Source organism: Typopeltis vanoorti, chromosome 17 (assembly GCF_054136105.1).
Source record: "Typopeltis vanoorti isolate ZY-2024b chromosome 17, IOZ_Tvanoo_1.0, whole genome shotgun sequence".
Lineage (NCBI taxonomy): Eukaryota > Metazoa > Arthropoda > Arachnida > Uropygi > Thelyphonidae > Typopeltis > Typopeltis vanoorti.
This window is the reverse complement of record NC_143565.1, coordinates 37,709,514-37,734,844: the sequence shown is the minus strand read 5'-3', so window position 1 is coordinate 37,734,844 and position 25,331 is coordinate 37,709,514. Positions and strand designations below refer to the sequence as shown.

The following is a 25,331-nucleotide window of genomic DNA, read 5'->3' as shown; positions in this document are numbered from 1 at the left end:
TAACTCCAACTCCACCAATTATAATATAATTGACTTTTATTACTTCATTTTTAAGATTCCAATTTTGAATTACATCTGTAGCGCGATAATATACTGACTTGCAAGACCTAATAAAAGGATAATATATGGGCTCTTTCAAGAATGTATTTTAATAGCTTCATATTATGAATTTGTGGCTCTAGGCATGTGGACAGACTTATGTGTTCGTCGAACATGTTGTTTATTATTTTAACGGTATAATAGAACACAGAAACTAAGTAAATAATTAATTTATTAACTTGATGCTGATATTTCGCAGGTGTTATAACCAGCATCTTCAGAGCACAAAAACACTGTTTGTCACAATACGCGAGACTAAAACAACATGGTGTACTTAAACAAAATTGTAGCAGCAACACAAAGACCAGAGTCCTGATTTTGGCGCCCTCTATCTGAAAAAAACAAAACAAAAAAACTATCATATATTACTAGTCCTAGAAAAGTGCTATTTTTTTCTTAATATGACTGTCTCCCAGATCTTCGGCAAGTTAATACAGCCATATTTGTTGAGATTTGGAGTGTGTTTTAGGGCTTCTGTCGCCTCTAAGAACAATCTCTCTGATTTATATGAGGAGGACAGCATTCCTCCTTTATCACATCCAGGAATCTACCAAGTAGCCTGCTCATGCAATCAAGCCTGCTATGGTCAAACAGGAAGAACTGTGAACATCCGCATCAGCGAACATAAAAGATATGTCCGAAATTATCATTATGGGAAGTCGGGCCTAGAAGACCATGCTCTGGATACCCCTGCACATAGGATCAACTGGAAAAACACAAGTACTACACAGAAACCCATATAAATCAGAGAGATTGTTCTTAGAGGTGACAGAAGCCCTAAAACACACTCCAAATCTCAACAAATATGGCTGTATTAACTTGCCGAAGATCTGGGAGACAGTCATATTAAGAAAAAACTAGCACTTTTCTAGGACTCTAGTAATATATGATAGTTTTTTTTTTCAGATAGAGGGCACCAAAATCAGGACTCTGGTCTTTGTGTTGCTGCTACAATTTTGTTTAAGTACACCATGTTGTTTTAGTCTCACGTATTGTGACAAACAGTGTTTTTGTGCTCTGAAGATGCTGATTATAACACCAGCAAAATATCAGCATCAAGTTAATAAATTAATTATTTACTTAGTTTCTGTGTTCTATTATACCTTTAAAATAATAAACAACTTGTGGCTCTAGGATTGCACTTATGAGTGCCTAAAAGGTACAGGTCATCCTCATGTCATCATTTTATGTTTCACTTTGGAAAATACAATGTTTTATAAAAGTTGGATATGTTCATAGAAGACCCATGGATCACATATGGAATATATTATGCTTTTTATTCCAGCATATGAGAATTTTGTCCTAATAGAAATTGCGGATGTTTGTATGAAGAGATCACAACAAAACTAATTTTTGCATTCATACTGAAGAATTTATGAAGACACAACACGTATTAGAATAATTACTTTACCTAACATTAAGCAAATAACAATGGACGTTTTGATCTCTGTATTGAGGTCATCATCAGCAACATGCCTATGTACAATATACAAGCTAAATGCCGCTGCACTATACAAAAGTAAAATGAATCTAAATGTTTATTAATCATTTTCTTCTGTTTGGGGTTGTACAGGGTTAAAGATGGGTCTTCCACTTTCTTGGAGTAATTAATCCATCATTTTTGTTCAGATTTGAATGATGTTTTAGCATTTCACAAACTTCTTTGAATTTTCTTTCAAACCAGGTTTTGGTGTGGTGTAGGGACTTAGTGCCTTTCCAGTCAATTCTGTGGCATGCTTGGAGTGCATTGTCTAATAGGCCTGTTTTACCATAGTGGAGGTATTTAATGCTCCATTTATGTTCATCTTTTCTAATTGGGATGGTACATCCTGTTTCCCGTATATAAGGTAAGTTACAGATACATTGAATTTTGTAAATTCCTGGGTGGGCAAGGTATTTACTTAGCTTCTCTTTGGAGAAGCTAAGTAAATTTATTAATTTTGCTGGGGGTTTAAAGATTGTCTTGATGTTGTATTTAAGTAGTGTTCTATCTATTTTTTCTGAAATACCCCTCATGTAGAGTAATGCTATGGCATGCTTGTAATCTTTTTTACTTTTAGTGGCATTTTCATGGAGAATCTTGTGAACTGTTTTTTGTAGCAATTTTTTTACAAATGTTTTGTTAATGATTTCAAATTCTTGGTTCAGATCTCGTTCATTGGAGAAAATTGTTAGGGCTCTGTGTTTGAGTGTGCTGATGACTCATAGTTTTTGTGTTGGATGGTGGTATAAATTTTTATATAAGTATTGGCCTGTATGTGTAGGTTTGCAGTAGACTGTGAAGGAGAGGCAGCTTGAGCGAAGATGTGTGATGAGTGTGTGTCTAGAAAAGGAAGAGAGTTGTTGTTTTCAATTTCGATGGTGAATTGGATACGTTTATGTTGTTTGTTCAGGTGGCTTAGGAATGTATTTAATATGGGGCCAAATGGCAAAAATATCAACATACCTGAGCCAGACTTTGGGTTTTAGGTTGCTAAATCTAGAGCTTGTCTCAAAGTCTTCCATGTAAAAGTTAACTATTGGGGCGGGGAGGAAGTGGTGAGCCCATGGCCATACCTTCTTTTTGTAGGTAAAAATTATTTTGCCACGCGACATACATGGAGCAGAGTACGTTGTCAAAGAGGGCCGTGATATCAGGTAGAAATATCTTTTGTAAAAGATGAATAGTATCATTGGTCGGTACGTTAGTGAAAAGGACAGTTATGTCAAAGCTGACTAATAAATCTTTGTTGTTGAGTGTGATGTTTCTAATCTTGTTTATGAAGTGTTGTGTATTTTTTATGTAGGAGGGGGAATGACCTACCAACTCCTTCAGTGACGCTGCTAATTTCATGGCTAAGTGATAATTAGGGCTGCCGATTCCTTCAACTATCAGTCGTAGTGGCGTTTGTTTTGTGTATTTTTGGCAAGCTGTAAATTCTGGGAGTGCAGGGGTAATGCATTATAAATTTTTTGGTTGTTTCCTCTGGCCATGTGATCACCAATTTGATTAATTCTGTTGTTTTCTTTTTGATGCAGTTTGATACGTGTTGTGGTAGGATACCACAACACGTATCAAACTGCATTTTAATACGTGTTGTGGTAGGATACCAATAGTTTCTATATTGGAAAATAAAATAAACAGACATACTTGTTGAACAAGTATGACTGTATAAACTTGCTAAAGATTTGGGAGACAGTCATCTTAAGATCTAATTAGTACCTGCTTTCTCTCTCTCTCTCTCTTTTAAATGTAGATGGCACCTAATTAGGACTTCAGTCTTTGTGTTGTACATTACAATAGTTCACACTAGTCCCATTGTTATGCTGGATTTTTGTTGTTGTCTTGGGTATTGTGACAAACTGTTTTTTTTTTCTCTTAAGATGCTGGATAGAATACCAGCGAAATATCAGCAATAAGTTAATAAAAAGTTATTTTCTTATCACTCTGTGTTCTCATCTATACCGTTAAAATTAATCGACATGTACGATGAACACATAATGCTTCCCACACCAATAGGTTCATTTTTTCTAGGTATGCAGTCCAGTCAAGGACAACGGTAGTATTACTTTTATCTCCTTTTGTATTCATGATGTCCGGGTTATTTTTTTAAGTGTTTAAGTGCTAATTTTTCTGTTCTGGTTAAGTTACTACTTAGTTATTATATCATCATCAAATTCCTGCCATATACCCTCAAAGGGTGTACAGGATATGATAGTACTACATGAAAAATTTACATCATAACTAACTTCCTATCTACAATTTTTTTCCAGATCAGTCTGTTACTTGTCAAGACTCCAATATTATCGGATCTTATATTTCTTTCTCTTAAGGCACATTGTACCGTATCAATCCACCTATATCTTGGTCTTCCTCTGGGGCATTTTCCTGTTAACCAGGCAAAGAACATTTGTTTTGATAATCTTTCCTCGCCCATTCTGTTTAAATGACCATACCACCTGAGATTAGCTCTGCTAACTCATTCCTGGATGCTGACAATGTCAAGTTCTTTCCTAATATCCTCATTTTTAATATGATATTGCCATTGATGCCATCTGTTCATGCCTCTAATCTTTCTCAGGGTTCTCATATCTGTTGTCTCTAGTCTTTGGTCAAGTGTTTTACTTCTGACCCAGCTCTCAGATCCATAAGTTAAAACTGGCTTGAACACTGCCTTGTATACAGCTAATTTAGTGTATTGACTAATTTCTCTCTTATTCCATATGAATTTATTCAATTGACTTCCTACTATACCAGCCTTATTGATTCTGTTGTCTATTTCCATATTTAATTTACCATCTTCACTAAAACCGTGCGCAAGTAGCTGAAATGTTTTACTTGTTCCACAGGTTCTCCATTCACAATGCAGTTGACATTATCAACGATTCTGCCTATTTTCATTGTCTTTGTCCTTTTATTGCTGACCTTCATACCATGTCTGTTACAACAGTTATTCAGTTTAGTCAAGGAATCTTGCACACTTGTAGCGGATTTATTGATAAGTATAACATTGTCTGCATAAAGCAAAGAGCTGACATTAACATCTCCAATTTTGATATCGTGTTTAATACCACTTTCCTTCATAATGTGATCCATATAGATAATGAATAACAGAGGGAATAATGTACATCCTTGTCTCTCACCACATTTAACATTAAACCATCTTCCTGTATTTCCTTCAATTCTAACTGCTGACTAAGTATTGCTTGATATAATGCTCCATTGACACCATATAACTGTAGCATATTGAATAGCTTCTCTCTTGGTACCTTATCATTTGTAGATCTGTGGGACCAGATCTACAAAACTCAAATAGAGATCTTTGTTATATTCCCATGATTTCTCCGCTATTTGTCGTAAAGTGAAGATCTGATCCTGGCAACCTCTGTTTGGCAGAAATCCAGCTTGTTCTTCACCAAGCTTTTCTTCTATAATTCTTCTCAACCGTTTCTCAAGTATACTTGCATATATCTTACCAGGAACGCTCAGTAGGGAAATACATCTGTAATTCTCACATTCAGTTTTATTTCCCTTTTTATATACGTGTACTATGAGACCTCTACTCCAATCATCGGGAATTCGTCTCTCTCTCTCTCCAGGCTTTCTGAACTATGCAGTGCAGCCAATGCAAGACTTTTATACCACCATACTTCAACATTTCTGGTTGGATATCATCTACTCCTGCTGCTTTTCCACATTTTAAGCCTTTGATGGCTTTTTCTACTTCAAGTATGGATATGTATTCCTGACCGCATGCCTGTTGAGTGTTTTTTACCACTGTGCTATCACTGCTTGTTTCATTTAACAATTTCTCGAAGTAATTACTCCATACTTCAAGGATATCTTTTTCTCCTGTTTTCATGTCACCTTTATCATCTCTAACTCCATTTACATTAATCTTTCCTCCATTTCTAAGCTTCTTCAACAACCTCCAGAATATTTTGCCACCTTCTTGATATTTATTTTCTATATTCTTGCCAAAGTCCTCCCATGACTTTTGTTTAGCTAGTTTTACACAGTGCTTTCTTACATTTGTTTCTGTATTCTCTAAGAGCACAAGCTGACTTATTTGCCAGGAACTTTTGATATGCTTTCTTCTTTTCCTTCCCTGCCTCTTTAACTTCCTGTGTCTTCCATGGAGTGCTGATTTTTCTATCCTTGCAGACAACCTCACCACATGCCTTTCTGGCTGACTCAATCAAGGTTTTCTTCAAAGCTTGCCACTGAATCTCTAAAGTTTGGTTCCTGTTCTCAAACTCTTTCATTTTTTCTTCAATAATCTTTGTGTATTTTAGTCTACAGTTCACATCTGAGAGCTGCTCAACTTTTATTCGCTTTAAAACTTTCTTACATGTTATTCTTTTCAATATGAAATTCAATTTTATCCTGCTCAAGACTAAATAGTGATCCCTTCCAATTTCAAATCCTTACACTCTGGTGTCCTGCACCAGGGAGAAAACATCACTATCAACAATAACATAGTCAGTGAGACTTTTCTTATTTCTTGCCTCTTCTCTCCATGTGAATTTGTGCACATTATTATGTTGGAACATGGTGTTAGTAATAACCAGTCCTGAGCAGAAATTCAACAGATATTTGCCATTATGATTAGCTTTGCTCTTTTCTTCAAATTTTCCCAATATATTTTTGTATGTCTGACAATCATTTCCTACTCTGCTATTTAGATCCCCAGCAAGGACCAACTTTTCCTTTTTCATTGTGTTAGATGCTTTCTCTAAATCCTCAAAACATTCCTCCACTTCTACCTTAGTAGAACCTTCTGTGGCACAAATAAGTCTCATTATCCATTTCCCCATTCTCATATTTGCCCACATCACCCTACTTGAGACCGCCTGCCATTCAAGAAGATTAGCCTCGTATTTTGTGTTGAATACTATGGCTACTCCTTCTTTTCCTTGATTGTCATTGCCTGAATATAACATTTTGTATTTATTGCTCAGAAAGATCTCACCAGTTTTGTCTTTTTTGTTTCAGTCACCCCTATTATGTCGATCTGGTACTTATCTAATTCCTCAGCTAGCTCCATTTCTTTGCCATTCAGGCTTCTTATGTTGATAGTACTGATCTTTAACTCTGGTGATGTTGAGTTGGTGTTTGTTTTCAGATTTGTTCCAGTAGCTGAATTTTCACTGTTCACCCTGGTTTCCTGGTGAAAACAATGGGGGTCTTGTTTAACCGGGCAATGCCCCAGCCAGTATGAAATTTTGTCATGTTGTACCATCATTTTGTAATTTGGTTTAAGCCATTCAAGGCTTAAACCAAATTACAATACAATTTGGTTTAAGCCTTGAATGGTTTAAGCTTAAACCAAATAAGAATTACAATTTGGTCGACTAAATCCCAAATTGCCAGCCATTCCTCATTCATTCATTATCCTGGTAGATACCCAACAGGGTGCACCACGAGAAGGTGAGGATTGGACAATAGGTCAGATGCCCTGGTCTCTTCTCCGCATTCCTTTAGAGGCTATGTGGAGGTCATTTCTCAGTTATACAGCTTTGACCCTTAAGCACCCCCTAGTTATTATATTAGAGTTTAATGTTTCCATTTTGTAATTTGTCCACTAAATTGGAGGGTTGGGATTTTAAAACTCTTTCAATGTGATAACTAAAATCTAATTTATTAACTGACCTTGGTGCAATGGCATAGTTCAGGCCTTTCTCTAGAAGTGTGAGTTCCCAGGGGTTAAGGTTGTAGCTCGATTTGTTGATCACTTAACTGTGGTCCATTGGTTGTTGGTGGCACCAATACATATATAAAAATTCATACCACCATCCAGCACAAATGTTATGAGTCATCAGCATATTCAAACACAGAGCCCTAACAATTTGCTCCACTGAACAAGCTGTGAACCAAGAATTTGAAATCATGAACCAAACATTTTAAAAAATGGCTACAAAAAACAGTTCACAAGATTCTCCATAAAAATACCATTAAAAGCAAAAAATATTACAATAATGCTATAGCCATACTCTGCATGAGGGACATTTCAGAAAAAATCGATAAAACACTATTGTATTACTACATCAAGACAATCTTTAAACTCCTGGCAAAATTAAGAAATTTACTTAGCTTCTCCAAAGATCCTCTTACAAAATTCCATGTATCTGTAACCTACCTTACATAGGGGAAACAAGGTGCACCATTCCAGTCAGAAAAGATGAATACAAATGGCACATTAAATACCTGCACTAAGACAGTACTATCAGACCTTGCACTCTAAATATGCCACAGAATTGACTGGAAAGGCACTAAGTCCCTACACCGCACCAAAACCTAGTTTGAAAGAAAATTCAAAGAAGCTTATGAAATGCTAAAACATCATTAAAATATGAACAAAAATGATGGATTAATTATTCCAAGAAAGTGGAGGATCCATCTTCAACCCGTGTACCAACCAGAACAACCCCAGACAGAAGAAAATCTCATTATGAAAAGACTGTAGAAACTGTTTAATGTGGTTCCATTTCCCCCCCCCCCCTTTTTTTTTATCTCAGAGTCAGGCTAGGATAAAGTATTATTACAGGTATCTCCATGGAGCCAGTAGACTCATCGTGGGAGACCCAAACGATCAAAACAATATCAGATGAAGAACTCACAACTGAGTCAAGCAATGCATTCCACTCATTCACCACCCTCCAGGTGAAAAACCTCGTTCTCACACGCTTGTTAACCACACTTTTCCTTAATTTCCAGGGATGACCTCTTGTTCTTCTATCACTATCACACAGCTGAAATATTTTCCCTGCATCAATTTTATAAAAATCTTTGCAATCCACAAGATCCCAATCAATCTATGTATGGAGCATTTTTTTACATCATTTACCAACTTAGTCACTCTCCTCTGAACCCTCTCCACAACCTCCTATCTCCAAGGAATCCAGGTGACCAGACTTGAGCACAGTAATCCAAATGTGGAAGTATCAGTGCCTTATAAAGGGGAATAATAACCTCTTTATCTCTGGATGTTAGTGTGTTCTTCAAGAACCAAGTAATCCTATGTGCAATCTTAGGCACCTTAGCAATGTTTCCTCTGAACTTCATCTCCCTATCCACCAACACCCCAAGTCCCTAGCCTCATCAATCTCCTGGAGTACCATTCCATCAATTTAATACACAGCTGGTAATTAATCTTTTAATCCCAAAATGCATAACTTTCCACTTTCTACATTGAACTGATATCCATTATCTTTTGCACATTTTGCCAGCTTATGTAAAACATCCTGCAAAGTCTCAACATCAGCTTGATTTTTTTTGATTGCACTACCCAACTTTGCATCATCAGCAAACAATTGAAAATCTCCCTTTAAGCCATTTCCTATATCATTTATGTACAAATTAAACAATAACGGGCCAAGCACAGAGCCCAGCACACCACTGGTCACTTGCCTCATCCTGGACTCTGTTACTCCATACCACTTTCTGGTATCTCTCCCTGAGTCATTCTCTTATCCATATCACCAGTTTAGTATTCATCCCTATCTGCTCCAATTGCGCAACAGTATTCCATGGGGTATCCTCTTAAAAGCTTTAGCAAAATACAGATGTACCACTGTGTAGCCATTTCCTTTGTCCAACTCAGATGTCATTCTATTATAAAAAGTTAATAAATTGCTAAGGCAGGATTGACACCTTTTAACAAAACCATGTTGGCCCCTATAGAATATCATATTCTGATCCACCCATTCTTGAGTTCTGTCTTTAACCAACTTTTCCAATACTTTTACTGCCACCCTGGAGATGGTGATTGGTCTGTAATTAACTACCACAGTTTTAGAGCCACCTTTATGCAAAGGAACTACTTTGCCTTTCTTCCTTCTACTCTCTAGGGACCATACCAGAGTTCAAACTTAAGTTAAATAACCAAGTGAGAGGCGCTGACAATTCCTTTGCACATTTATGCAACATCTGAGCTGATATTCCATCTAAACCTACATCAGTGTTTGCATTTAAATTCTGCAGTATACTAAGTACCTCTGATTTCTTAACTTCAATTCTCACATTAGTTATTGCTACAGGTACAGAGATATCCTCATTTGGGTGATAGACTTTTGAAAGGTGATCACTCAGTAACTCTACAATTACATCTGAATTGGTCACCTCAATACCATCAACACCCACTAAAGTTTTCCTTCTGAAGTCATCTTTCTTTTACTTGCCATATAGTGGAAGAATTCTTTGGGATTACCCTTGATCTTTTTGGCTAAGGTCTTCTCATAATCTGATTTAACTTTTCTTACTATGCTGGTAACCTTCCTAGCTTGAGCCTTGTACTGCTCAAGGGTATACTGATCGCCTTTCTCCTTGTAAATTCTCCATAAGATTTTATTTTTTTTGCAGATCAAGCTTGATACTACTACTCATCCATCTAACACCTACCTTGTTTGGCTTCCTGACCATGGGGCTATGTTCTGATATTGCTTTCCTCAGATACCCACTGATTTTATCCCATGCACTGTTACCAACATCTTTCCCCTGTAATATCGTCTGCCATGGGACAACTGTAAGCTCACTCCAAAGCTTATTATAATTTCCTAACCTGTAGTTCCGTATATACCCCTTCTTAAGAGAGAAATCCACAAATTTTATAACCTCTGAAGTCAATACCACACGATCGCTGTCACCACTTGGAGGTAACGAGGACACTTTACTTATGCATATGTCTCTGAGCCAGTGACCAGGTCCAACACACTCGCAACACGAGTCCCTTCAGTTATGTGCTGTTTCAAGTAATCATCTCTTAGAAGGTATGAATTCTATTTCCTTTTTTTCACTTGATCATTCCTCCTTCCATTTGATATCACCATAATTAAAATCCTCCAATAATCACTAACCGTGCACTCATTGTGCTAATTTGCTGATGCATGAATTCAATATCATCCCCTTTATCCCTGGCCTATAGCAGCAACCAACTGTATATTTGGTTGTGTTGGTCACTATTGATTAACAGACCTTTAGATTAATTTTACTTTTGTATAATGCAGTGCATGTAGTTTGTATATTGTACATGTGTATGTTCCTGATGATGACCTCAATACAGAGGTTGAAACGTCGATTGTTACTTGCTTAATGTTAAATAAAGTAATTATTCTAACACATATGTTATGTCTCCATAAATTCTTCACTATGAATGAGTAGTTTTCTCAAGGAAAATTAATGGCTGGCTGTTTTTGCTCTACTGGAATACATTTAAAATAACTGCTTTGGAATGAATTGATAACCATTGAAATTGGAGTCCTGTGATATACTTTTGTTCAACATTTTCCATGTGAAGAGTACTAACTTTATTCTCGAAATCCAACTTTTTTTTTTTTTTTTTTTAACATCTGAAGGTCTTGATATGGAATGTATGAGCTCCTGGGACCTTTAAATCATATCTTGTGCTGTGACTGTTTCCATTTATATTGTTATTTTGCAATGGAAGATATTTTTTTATGAATTATTAGCATTTTACAGGCTACCAGAGAATGTTTGAGAGTCAGACCTTTGTATAATATTGGATATATGCTATTAGAAGTATTCTCTTTATACAATCTGATATTTTATAAATTATTCATTTAAAGTTTTTATCATGCTGAATGTTGTGGCATAATAGATATGTGGTTTACTAACTGATTAATTCCTGTAACTTTTCCCATTTCAGCTAATTCTGCAACAGCAGGAACAGGAATAATTTTCTTTCTAACGTTTGTGCCATACTTTTTTATGTACTATCGATATCAAGAACTTAGTCGTGCAGAGAAGCTTGGTGGAAGTTTTTTTTCAAATACTGCTATGGGATTTATTGCTGTTATAATTGCAATGTGGGAGGGAACAGGTAAAAACTGTTGTATATATTCTTATTTATGATTTCTCTTTTTTAAAGTCCTTGTAACATTCTAATATCAGTGTAATACAAAACGAATTTTTTCCTTGCCATCTTATTTAGGAAATGTATCAACATTCATCCCAGCTCAATTTGAATCAGAGAGGGAAAATTTATTTGCTTACAGACACAAAAACAATTCATTCAATTTACAGAAACAGATTATTTATAAAAACTTATCAGAGGAATATTTATATATAATAAAATGTACATATATATTAATGAGCAATATATATACTTGCTGATTAATTGGCACTAGAGAAATACTGTGGTATGTATGTTAATATTTGATTAAAAAAAATTTGCTTGCATAAATTTATACATTTGTGATACATATTTTTCATAGAAATGCTTATAAATGCATATATTTTTTCACATTGTCAAACCAATATAAAAAAAAAGAAGAAAATTTTAATTATTATTGTTATTATCCAGGCCTCCATGGAGTCAAAACACTCATCGTGGGAGGTCATTTTTAGGAAACACAAAGTTTATCATACCACTCCTTGAACCCATTGACCATTCCCGCTCTAACCGCTCTCTCAGACAATGCATTCCAAGGTTGAGCCACCCTCCATGCAAATAAACCACTCCTCACCGTCTTGTGCACCTTCCTTTCATATCTTCCAGGGAGGGCCCCTTGTCATCACTCCTTTCTGCCATTCCACCAAGTGAAAGAACTCAACGATGTCCACCCTGCAACTGCCTCTCAACAGTTTAAAAGTCTTGATCATATCACCTCTCCTTCTTCTATCCATCAAACTCTGCAGTCCACATTCCCTCGGTCGATCCTCGTAACTCATATTGTACAATCCTGAAACCATCTTCGTTATCCGCCTCTGTACCCTTTCCACAGTCAATTTATCCCCTTCAAATCTGGGACCAAATCTGAGAACAATAGTCTAAGTGTGGTCTGATCAGGGCCTTATACAATGGAATGATAACTCTTTTATCTCTGCAGGTCAGCGTCCTTCTCAGTATTGCAGCAATCCTCTGAGTTACCCTCACTACCTTTGCAATATGCTCCCATGAGTTTCAGTTTTCTATCAATCATCACCCCCAGATCTCTCGGTTCCCCCCTACCTCCTCCAGTACAGCTCCTCCAATCGAGTATGCATCCTCCCACCGATGGATTCCAAACTCAAGACTTTACATTTTGCTGCATTGAACCGTTCTTTCTTTCATGTTTATTGATGTGGTTTTTAGCAGATAATATGATAGCTGCTTGTAGTTTATTCCACTGAGAGGGTTAATTTTCATTTTGCAGCTGTGCAAACAGCATTTCTGAAATATACCATGCATAATATTTTGTTCTGCCTGACAAGCACCAGTGGAATAAAGTAATTAACACCAGTTGCCACTCACCATATTCTAGCAGTGTTCTTCACTTGCCCTGTAAATATTGGATTGTGATGAGTAAATGGTTTCTAAGATGAAATACTGTTAATTTTCTCCACTTTAAAAATGAAAATCTAAGGCTTCTTAGCAGTAATTAAACAGCCTATTAATGTTGAGTATAATTATATGTATCTGTGTGTGTTTTTAATAATTAATTTTTTACAAAATATCTTTCAACTTGCAAACATTTGAAACATGGCCTAAATAGTTCTTGGGTGTAGGAAACCTGGCCATCCCCAGTCTATGTCTTCTCACAAAATCATTTCTGTTGACATTTTTAGTATTAGTTTTATTTCCAGGCTTCCATGAAATCATAATTCATTGTGGGATGTCAGACTCTTAGACTATAATAGATATTGTACCTAGCTTTTGAGAACATTCAACGGAGAATTCAGCACCCTCTGGCACTACATTCCATTCATTCACTGCTCACTTTGCAGAAATTATTTTTTTCACCTCCTTATTCTTCTTCTTGCTTTAAGCTTCAACTTGTTACATCTACAATTCATCAATGTGGGCAGTCTGTCCATTGTTTTCTTGGTCTGCCAACTGGTGTTTTATATCTGGTTTTCAGTTTGTTTTTGTTTGCTACTTCATTCTTTATGGGCCCATTTTATTATTATGCTTATTCCATTCTGATCTCTCTCTTTTTTTTTTTTTTTCTTTTCATTCATTTATGGGTTGTAACTGGTGTTCTTCATAAACTTTTCATTTTTTACTCTATCAATTTTATTTTATTAACTATTTTTCTTAATGTTGTATTTTTGATGTTTCTATTTTTGTTTCACATACATAAGGTAGTATTGGTTGGACTACTGATTTGCACTCTTTCTTACTTTTTAATAAATATTTCATTTTCCATGTAGTTGAATTTAGACATCTGGATATTTTAGTATCTTGCAGGGATTATTCTTTTACTTCATTGTGTTATATTTTGCTATTCAATTATTCCTGGCTATTTAAATTTCATTACTTAAAGTTATAGTATTTTTTCCCCTTTAGTTCTGATTTATATCTTATTCATTCATTTATAATTACCACTGTTTTTGATTTCTTTGTTGATTTTCATGATAAAACTGCAGCATATCTGTTGTAGTTCGAAATCATATTCATTTCCTGCAAATAATATCTTCATCTGCTTATCCAAACGGATTTAAATTCTATTTTTTGATTTTTATGTCATTTAATATCAGTTTCTTAAATTCAGTTATTATTTCATCTATAATTATGTTAAATAAACATAAACCTAAAGAATTGCCTTATCTGATTCCTTTTCTTATAGGATTTTTTGTTTATTTGTGTTGTGATATCTTATTACATCAAGCTTAAAATTCTAAGCACTTTACCTTTCTGAACGTAGTCTTTTGTCCTCCATTGTATTATTATTCAACACTACTCAGCTTCCTAACATGAAATACACTAACAACATGCCCATTTGAAGGTTTCTGCTATATCTTCCATGGGTGTGACCATTGTTCCTTCTCCAGCAATTAGTCAGTCTTTCATATTCAGAATTTCTTCAGTTAGTTACATAAATGTAAAATTCTCTAGGATTTTGCTTTGCTGCTTCAGCTACTTTCTCCTTCATTACACGAGTCATCTCCCTGGCCAGTGCCTCATACCCCTTGTACCACAAAGGAATACCTTTGTCCTTTACATCTCGCCTCATTCACATACATTATATGAATTTTTTTTTTTTTTTTTTAAATAACGAAGCCTGTGGTGAGATCATAATTAAAAGAAACACACGTATTAACCATAGTGAAAATTATTTAATTGTAAATATTTCATCCTAAGTATCTTAGGACATCATCAGTACAGTAGTTTAAAACAATAATAAGAATAACATACAGTTAGGGCGCATGATTACAATAGAATCTCATTAAACGTGCGTAACGTGTGTTGTTACGCACGTTTTACGGGTGGTGCGCGATTGGAATGGACTGCCATTGGATGTTGTGATGGTGGTACCACCAGGATCAGTGCTTAGTCCACTGTTATTCAGTCTGTACGTTAATGATATTGGGAAGGATTTGACAAGTGACATACAGTTATTTGCTGATGATGCAAAGATAGGTAGGGTAATCAGGAATACTGCTGATATGCAGTCTTTGCAGAATGATTTGAATAGGCTGGAATTGTGGGCATGGGAAAATGGGTGTCAGTTCAATGTCAGTAAATGTAAAATTATTCCCTTCGGCATGATTAGATATTGAATATCGTATTATATTGGTGGGATTAAGCTAGAAGAAACTGATGAAGCTAGGGATCTTGGGGTGTTAATAGATAGAAATTTGAAGTTCAGGGGTCATGTAGCAAAGATTGCAAATGCAACTCAAAAGATAATTGCAATGCTGAAATGAACATTCACATGTAAAGACAAGGAAGTTGTTTTGCCTCTTTACAAGGCTTTGATAAGACCTCACTTGGACTATTGTGTGCAGGTCTGGTCTCCTGGTTTCCATTGTGATTCTGATATATTGGAGAGAGTACAAAGAGTACAAAGGAGAGTGTTAAAATGATATCAAAATATTGTGGAATACTGATGACGAAGACAGACTGAGAATTTGTAGACTGCAGACTAGCAGTCTCCTTGGAAGCTGAGAATGAAGGCCGCCAAGAAGGCTGTGAGGGCTAGATTTTTCTCTCATAGGGTGGTGTTTGATTGGAATGGATTGCAATTGGATGTTGTGAATGAATTCAAGAATAAGTATGATAGCTGGTGTGTGTAGTGTTTGGCCTCCCTCGATGAGTCTCTGACTCCCTGGAGGTCTCCCTTAATAATAATAATATCACCCCTCCTTCTTCTATTCACCAAACTTTGCAGTCCACACTCCCTCAGCCGATCCCCATAACTGACATTGTACAGTCCCGACATCATCTTTGTTATCCGCCTTTGTACCCTTTCCACAGTTAATTTATCCCTTCAAATCCTGGGGACCAGATCTGAGAACAATAGTCTAAGTGTGGTCTGATCAGAGTCTTATACAATGGAATGATAACCATTTTATCTCTGCAGGTCAGTGTCCTTCTCATTACTGCAGCAAACCTCTGCATTACCTTCACTACCTTTGCAATATGCTCCCTAAATTTCAGGTTTCTATCAATCATCAAACCCAGATCTCTTGTTTCTCCTACTTCCTCCAGTTCAACACATCCCATCGATGTGTCCCAAACCTCAAGACCTTACATTTTGCTGCATTAAACCGACCCCATTCATTTGCCCATCTATCTAACTTATTCAAATCCTCTTGCAGGGCTACCACATCTGCACTATTACTCATAACCCTTCCCAGCTTTGCATCATCCGCAAACAACCAAATATCCCCTTGCAATCCACAGACAATGTCATTGATATAAAGGTTAAACAATATAGGTACCAGTACTGTGCCCTGTGGGACCCCACTTGTAACCCTCTGCTTCCTTCAAACTGCCCCACCATACACAACTCTCTGATACCTATTGGACAACCAATCCTGAATCCAGTTGACCAATCTGACATCCAGACCCATGTGCTGCAACTTGAATATCAGCTTATCATGTGGCACGCTATCAAATGCCTTCACTAAGTCTAAGAAAATGGCAATATATGCCTTTCCCTCATCTAATGCTCTTGTAACTTTATCATAAAAGACTAGCATATTGCTAAAATAAGTGCACCTATTCACAAATCTATGTTGATTCTCACAGATAACATTACCCTCATCTGCCCAATGCTGTATACGGTCCCTCACTACTTTCTCCAAGATCTTACTAACTAGTGATGACACACAAACTGGACCATAATTAGACACTTCCAGTCTGCTACCGCCCTTATGCAATGGCACTATCTTACCTTCCTTCCATTCCATGGGCACCTTTCCCATGGAAAGGTGCCCTGACGAGACTTTCATTGAAAAGCCAGGTCAAGGGCACTGTCAGTTCCTTAGCACATTCTCTCAAAACTCGTGATGAAATACCATCCAGTCTCTCACAGTTTTACTAACATCCAGAGTACTCAGTACATGGAACACACTCTTCTCCTGCACCTCTAAACCTCGAACCTGCTCTATCCTTCTGGTAATCAAATTAACTCCTCCAGGATGAAATACTCCAATAAAGTGTTCATTCAACAACTCCACTATGTCCTCTGCATCAGTCACTCTATTCCCATTTTTATCCCACAATGTCATTATTCCATTGTTATTTCTCATCCTACTGGCCATATAGCTAAAAAAAAGTCTCTAGGATTTTCCTTGGATCTAAGGGCCAATCTTTTCTTATATTCCAGTTTTGCCTTTCTTACCATACTAGTCACTCTTCTAGCCTGTGTCTTATATTCTTCATGTATCTTCTCTTCACCTGTCTCCTATCTCTTCCATAGCCTCTTCTTCTTCGCATGTAGCTCCTGTTTAATATTGTTTGTCATCCACTTTACTCAAATTGTGTCCTCTTCTTCTCTTGTGGAATACAGCTTACCATTGCTGCTAACAAATATTCCTTCACAATTTCTCAAGCACTAATGATATCCCAGCCTTCCGATTCCTCCTTCCACAAAACTTTCCCAAGTTGACGTCTAAGACTATTATAATCACCTACTTTATAATTCCACATATGTTCCTGTCTCTTTGATATTCCTGCATGTCTATTCATTTTCCATATCAAAACCAAATGGTCACTCATCTCAGTTATTATCAGTTCTTCTGATGCTATAACCAAATCCAAAACTCTCGTTCCCTCTGTTACATGTTGCCTAAGACATTTGTCCCTCAAGAATTCTAGAAATTCCATTCCCTTATTGTTACATGCATCTTCTTCTCTCAATTCTATACTGCTGTAGTTAAAATCTCCTATAACAATTGTTCTTCTTGCACTTGCCATGCTCAATCAACATCTCCTGGTCCCCACCCTCTGTGCTCCTTGGTCTGTAGCAACACCCAACTAAATATCCTGTCTTGCCCACCTCCATCTTGCACCATATGCTTTCAAAATCATTAGTGTCACAGCCTTCCAAAGCCTTCGCTCTTAGTGGCCATAGGTCGTCACTTATCATAAGCAGTACTCCACCACCATGCTTTCCCTTCCTATCCTGCCAAAAAATGCTGCACCCAGCAACTTCTATTCCTGTTATTATATCCTCTTCTGTCAACTACGTCTCTGTGATCCAAAGAATCTTTGGCCAAGCTGATGCTATCAGTGCCACCAATTCCTCTCCCTTATTCCGAATACTCCTGGCATTGGTATAAAGAATAAAAATGCCATTGTTTCTATACCCAGCATAATCACCTCTATGAAATTACAAAAATAATTATTAAATGTTAATAATTATTTTTGTAATTTTTTTGTGCCATTGAGGCACTTCACAAGCAACTTTTACACGAAAGTTCAACAAAAAAATAAAAATAAATAAATAATTTAAACTACCATTCCAAGAGGATAGACAAACATCAAAAACATAGAGCATAGAGCTCCATACTAGAGCCACTGCTGTTTAATTGATAGATTAATAAGGAATGATATGATGGTTGTTTGCTAGACAACAGTCTGTTGATTATGCTAAATTGGAGAGGCAGTAGTTAATAAAGATGATGCAGAGATTCTGTAGGATGACTTAAACGGAATAATAGTGTGGGAAAAAGGCTAATGGATAGGGAATTGACAGGCTGATAATGTTCATAATGCAAAAGTGAGCAAAATGGTTCATTGCATAGTAAGAAAATTACTATTTTTGTTTATAAGGCTTTGATATGGCCAGAGCTTACTGTGCACATATTTTGTCCTTTGAGTTGCTTATGGATGTGGAAGTAAGTGTTAGAGAGAGGATCTAGAAACAAGTGATTACAATAGTTACCAGTCCATGGTGTGCTTCCTATGAAGACAGATTAAAAGTTTGTGGGTTATAAAGTTCAGGTGGTAGGAGGAAAAGAGGGGATGTGATACAGACATTTCCTCATCATCAGTGGTTCTAATAGGCCCTTAAGTGCCCAACCTTCCAAATATCCTTGAATTTCGTAACCATAATTCCAGGATGAGGTGGTCAGTCCTATGTCTATAAATATATTTTGTACGTAAATTGAATGCGTTTTCTTATGGCTGGTTTGACTGGGTGTGGAATGAAAACTGCTATCCCTATGAGACTGGCTACCTCACCTTCAGTTGAAAACCTCTGATAAAAGTTCTTCACATCCTAGACAGGAATCAAACTCAGGTCTTTCCAACCAAAAGGCAATGTCAAAATTCATTCTCGGTATATAGTCATTCAAACTAATTTTATATATATATATATATGGGTTAATTTATGCAATGAGTGTACCATATGTATCGATATATAAAAGTTTTAGTAATTTAGTAATTTAAATGTTTGTATCATAAGAGGCTCCATAACACAATGAATTTTGACATTGCCTTTTGGTTGAATAAATCAACTTCTTCAGGTATCACAGGCAAAGAATTATATATAAATAACAGAGACATGATAAAATTACATCAATAGATCTAGTATAAAATACAATAGTACATTTTAAAACAGGAATGTGTGCTGGAGTTCCAATTGAAGTTGACTACGTGCATGAGCACGAGTGTGCCAATACTGGACAGTGGCAATGTGTGTGTCAGAAAGATTGTAGCTAGGCTGTTGTTAATATGGGATGAATCGAGTGATATTTTTCTAGATTCGATAATGTTTCTTTCGAGTTCATCATAACACACATGGATATTAGAAGTTTGCGGCCAGTCTACAAGGTGTTGGCGGCCTTCATCTGAGTTGAAAGTGAAGAGAACGTGGCTAGAGAGAGAGTGCTGGCCCTGGTCCTGTTGTAGGATATGTCTCTTTGGTGTTCTTCCATATGTGAAAGGATGGATTTAGCTGTCTGGTCATAATATGGTTTGCCACATACACACACAAAATCTTGTAGACTAATGGATACTGAATAGGAAGATATTTCGCTTTAGGTCTACTTAGTATGGAGCAAAGTTTTGGAAACGTAGTGAAGCAAGTTCTAATGTTGAATTTTTTAAGAATTTTTGCCAGTTTTTTTTTGGCGGGGGGGAGAGCTGATGTATGGCAACGATATAAAAGCTCTTGGGGGAGAAGAATCTTCAATAGCAGTTGAGTGATGGAAAGAGAAAAATTTATCAATCTTTTTAAGAGAGAAACCATTGTTGACAAAAGTCCTTTTTAGTAAATGGAGTTCATTTTCAATTTCTGTTTCTTCTGTTAGTAAAGATCTGGCTTGATGTTGCCAGGGTTGAAATAATACCAAATTTTTGCGGAGGGTAGTGATCGGAAGAAGCACGAAGGTATCTGTCTGTGTGTGTGGGGGGGATTCTGAAAATGGAGATTTTGATATTTTCAGTGCATCTCATACGTTTTAAAGTCCCTCATGAAACTTGTAGAGGTGGTCTAGAAAAAAATTGAGGTTGCTGACACCATGTTCCCAGATGAGGAATACATTGTCTATATAACGATACCATATTTTGGGTTTAAGAGTCGAGGAATTAATTGCTTTTTCTTCAAAATCCTTAAGAAATATGTCAGCAAGAATCAGAGAGAGCAGACTGCCCATAGCCAATCCTGAGTTCTGTTTGTAAATCTTATTTTCGTATTTGAAGTATCCTGAATTTACAGAGTGAGAAAGTAAGGAAAAGAATTTCTTGGATAGTTTGTTCTGGAGAAGATGGAGGACTTCTTGAGTAGGTACGTTCATGAAGAGAGAAACTATATCGAAACTTGCCATTGAATCTGATTTGTTGAGTTTGATGTCTTTGATTTTAGATACAAAATCAGCTGAATTTTTTATATGAGAAAAGGAAGTTCCAGATAGGTTTTATAAAAAGGATGCGAGGTATTTAGATAGGTTGTAAGTAGGGGAGTTTATACCTTCAACAGTTAGTCTGAGTGGAGAGTTTAATTTATGGATCTTTGGGAGTCCACATAATCATGGGATTAGTGGATGAATCGACTTGAGGGAAAGACAGATGTTTCTTGGTAACTCTGAGGTGATTTTCAGTTAATTGTTGGTCCTATTGTGCAGTTCTTTTGTAGGGTCACTATTTAGTTCAGAGTAAGCATCAGTGTTTGGTAGTTCCAAAATTTTGTTATGGTAATCAGATTTGTTTAAGATGATCGCTATAAGTTTATTATAGCTGATTTTCAGAATGAGAAATATTGTCAGATGGCAGTCTTGCATGATATTATGGTGAATATAGCTTCCATACGAAGAAGGTTTGCTTCTTGGTTTTGGTAATAAGGATGCTGCTTTTTCTATCTTCATTAAGAATAGTTCTTGAGGTATGGAAGTAAGAGCGATAACAAAATTGAGACCTTTAGCAAGTACACTTTCTTCTGCCGATGAAAGTGGATTGGGAAGAATTATTTATTACAACTTTTTTTAAAAAGGTAGAATTATGATGGGACGATCTTGCATACATTTTACAGAATCATATTTTCTGGTGAGATTAATTTTATTTGCATTCTGGGCTTTAGAAGCATTTAGAGCACTAATTTCTTTTAAATTGTTCTAAGATGAAGTGAAGATCTAGAGAATTAGATAAACGGATTTCAAGAGAGGTCTTCTTAGAGAAATAAGCAGTTAGACTACGTTTGGTATCCAAAATGCATTCGGACACATTTTTGCTACCAAATCTTTCTGACGCACAAATTGCCACTGTCCAGTATTGGCGCACTTGTGACAGCTCACGCATGTAATCAACTTCAATTGGAACTGCAGCATACATTCCTGTTTTAAAATGCACTTGTGTTTTATACTAGATCTGTTGATGCAATTTTATCATGTCTCTGTTATTTTATATAATTCTTTGCCTGAAGAAGTTGATTTATTCAACAAAACTAGTAGTATCTTAACATTAAACATTTTCTTTTTTATTCTCAGTATATAGTCGTAGAAAGTATTTTTAACTTGGGTATAGTTATGTTAAAGATACCAAGCAATTTGACATTGTCTGTTTGCTTACTTGGAAAAAATGGAGTAAAACCAGGTTTAAAATTGCTTGGTATCTTTAACATCAGTATATAGTCATTCAAACTAATTTTTTATAACATTATCTACCGAGTAAATATGAACGATAATATATATATATAATGTGTGTATATATATTGTGTGTGTGTGTGTGTGTGTGTATATATATATATACACATTTTCTACAACTAAATTTTTTTTTTTATATTAAATTTCAAGTAAAAAAAAAAGTTGCTTTGAGAAAGGGTTAGATACTTGGAAAGAGAAATTTATGCGTGTTCAATTATCAATTAACTATCGATCTGTTCACTGATCAATGCACCAATGCTTATGAAGTACTTTATATACTAGAGCTGAATGCTAATGTTAAACTTAGGAATAGTTTCCATTCTTATTTCTCTCCCTTGTAGCAATTGCAAATAAATCCAGCATTTGCAAAAACAGAAAACTGCAGTCATTGTTACTTTTATAAAATCATCATATACTTTTTTGAGGTATTTTGTTTAAAGGGACGCTGACAACTTGCAATAGATAGAAGAGACAAAATGTCAAGAAATGACCACAGATCACTTGGTAATTGCAAAAAAGAAACATAGGATGAATATCCCTCATAGCACGTGTTCAAAATGACATCGGTTGCCAGTCATGAAGCCATTGAGACATCTCACCATTAACAGCCTCATGTACTCAAAGTTACTGTCTGTTTCTGATGTCAGTACATGCATGTTCAACACATTCCTACAGTTTATCAACATGCTCTCTCTGGACTAAGGTACACCAATGATTTCAAATGGCTCTGCAAATAAAAATTTATTAGATTTAGGTATGGTGATTGAGAAGGCCCTGTAATTGGTCTGCCTCAATCACTCTATCATTCTAAAAGCCTTTAATCAAGACACCCTTGAGCAGCCTTATGATTTGAAGTGTGGTGGTCCATTATACATGAACCATGTTTCTCCTTCATACCAAGGGATCAGTGTCATCCAAAGGTTCTGTATGTTTGTCAAACATATGGCCCTATTAATCATCTATCTCCAAAGATGCTTGCCCATTTGGATGGAGATTTTCTGATGTATTAACTGATTATAAGCCTATGGGTTTCGATTGACCCACATGTAATTGCTGTGATAATTGAAATTGCCATCTTGAGTGGAGTGAACATCACTTTGTCTGTTAAAGTACCCAAAAGAAAAATCATTGGTTCTGCACACATTGTTGAAGAAACAACTAACAAAATAACAATCAACGAAGATGATTATCTGATAAAAATCCTTGAAGCTGCTTTAAATGGTATGTGTAAAGTCAGTTTGAATGCCAGATCCATACAACTGCTTGGGAAGCATCCTCTTCCATTGCAATCTCCTGTGTACTAGTGCATGGATGCCATGGCACTAGATGCAGTTTATTTTCTTCAGTTTTTGGCATCCTGTTGATTCTTCATCTTCTTTCATTTTATGCTGCAGAAATTGTACCTTGCTTAAAAATACATGATGAAGACAGGTGCATGTTCAAGAGAATGAAATTCATTGACCAGGGAAAGCTTCTTAATAAAGTCAACATGTGCTTAGTGTGCATTTCCATCGGCACACACCAACATGTGATTTGGAAATGCTAAAACAAAGAGTATCTGCCATTTGCTCAGGACAAATGTGTTAGACTGAATTGCAACTCCAAGCATGTTTTGCATGTGATTCTGTTTGTTTACAATCATGTGATTCATTGAGTTGCATCTGTCTGCTTTGCATGTTGTGAGTTTTTGATATTATTACTACTTATGGATGTATCTCAGCCAAGACATTTCTAGATGCATGTTTATTGGGACCTTTTCATTTAGCTTTGAGATGTAGAATATGTCTTTAAAGTTTATGATAGGAATGTGGACCCACTGTTTATATTTGTGTATATGGAATAAAGTTCCATATTCCACCTTTTAACTCTGAAACAGAATGAAATTAAAGGATTAGCAAGGCTTTTTCTTGGGGTTTCTTAGAAATAATCTCTGAAAACTAAAAGAAGTCCTTTTGTTTTTCAGTTAAAAGCATAGATTGTTGAGATTTTTGAAAAAGTCTCAGAATGATTTTTCCCTTATCAGATATTTTGAAGTAATTGTTAGCAAACTATATTGCATTTACTGCTGCAGTCTATTTGGTTTTGTTTATCTGTGTATTGAAAAGGAAATATTTTTTTTGTTATACACAGTCAGTTTCATTTCATTTTTCTGATGGTGTAATATGGCATTAGTTTTATGATCTCTACAAAAAAAAGGGGAGGAAGGATATTTATTCCCCCCCATACATATTCTCATTGAGTAAAAATTTTATTTATTCAGAAATTCATAAAAAAAAAAAAAAAAAAAAAAAAAAAAAAAATCTGTGGGTTTTCAAGAAAAGGATTGCTTCTTGAAATTATCTTAATTGTTGGTTACTCATAATGCATAGCATAATACACACATATGAAAGGGACTGTGCTTTTCATTATGGGATACTTGGGCTATTGATGTGAAGTCATTAGCTTCGATACTTCATGCATCAACTTTGTTTGCTTACACTCGGAGCGCTAGGAGCACGCGGCAGTGGAATTGACCTGTTGTTAAAAGTCTTTATAAAAGGTGTATAGTGTGAATTCTTTTGTGAATTGTGCTCCATTTTTTTCTCAGTAACACAAGTGTTGTTTAGTGGTTCTGCTTTACAGTTTCATTGTTGCATGTTGTATTATTTTTGGGTTACCGAGAACGCAAGGTCGCAGTCAGTCGGGAGTATTGGCAGCTGAAGAAAAGATAAGTTATTTGGTATAGATGAATATAGCATTTATATCTATGTATATATACATTTAGCATTTATAGATATACACATAATACAGTGTTTATATAGCATTTATATATAATTAACTATTACTTTAGTAGTTCCTCGGCAGTAAGGAATGATGGCGGAGTCAGCTGCAATCGCAAATGGCGTGTCACCAAGTCCTCTGCCATTTAAGAACTCAGTTATAAGTAATATAATAAGGGACTTTGTGGCATGCAGTGCTTGCGGCATGTATGCATCTCGGGAGTTGGATATGTAACTGCTGAGAGAGGGGGGGGTGCGTATGTGCGCAAAATGCAGGCAGAGGGAAGAAATAAATGAAATAGATATATCGATAACTGACCTAGTTGCTCCAGGAACGGGAAATGAATATCGGAAGACGAGTAGTGTGATAAGAGAGAATAAAGAAAAAAATATGAATGAGAAAATAATAGTCGATAGTATGGAAAGCGTGAGTGACTATGAAAGTTTCGGAGATGGTTTTGTTTGGGAGAATGAATTTCGATTAAGTGACTGACTTGCAGAGAGAGATAGATGAGCTGAAAGAGGAGGTGGAATGTCTTGCAAATGAGATGAGAAGTATGAAAGATGAGATTAGGAGAATGGAAGAGATAAATGCAAGGCAAATCAGAGTAGGGGAGAGAGAGTTTTGAGAATGACAGAAGAGGAGAGAATGGAAATAGTAGGAGAGAGGGAAGGAGAGAGAG

The 25,331-nt window shown here is 36.1% G+C and overlaps 1 protein-coding gene across 1 annotated transcript in view; it reads left to right on the top strand.

Moving 5' to 3' along the window:
• Positions 1-25,331, top strand: part of Abca3 (ATP binding cassette subfamily A member 3) — a 524,972-nt gene that overhangs the window by 86,457 nt on the left and 413,184 nt on the right. Inside the window, exon 6 of the mRNA XM_090407639.1 lies at positions 11,244-11,417. Within this exon, the coding sequence (XP_090263765.1) occupies positions 11,244-11,417 (174 nt within the window). The remainder of the gene's footprint in view (positions 1-11,243; positions 11,418-25,331) is intronic.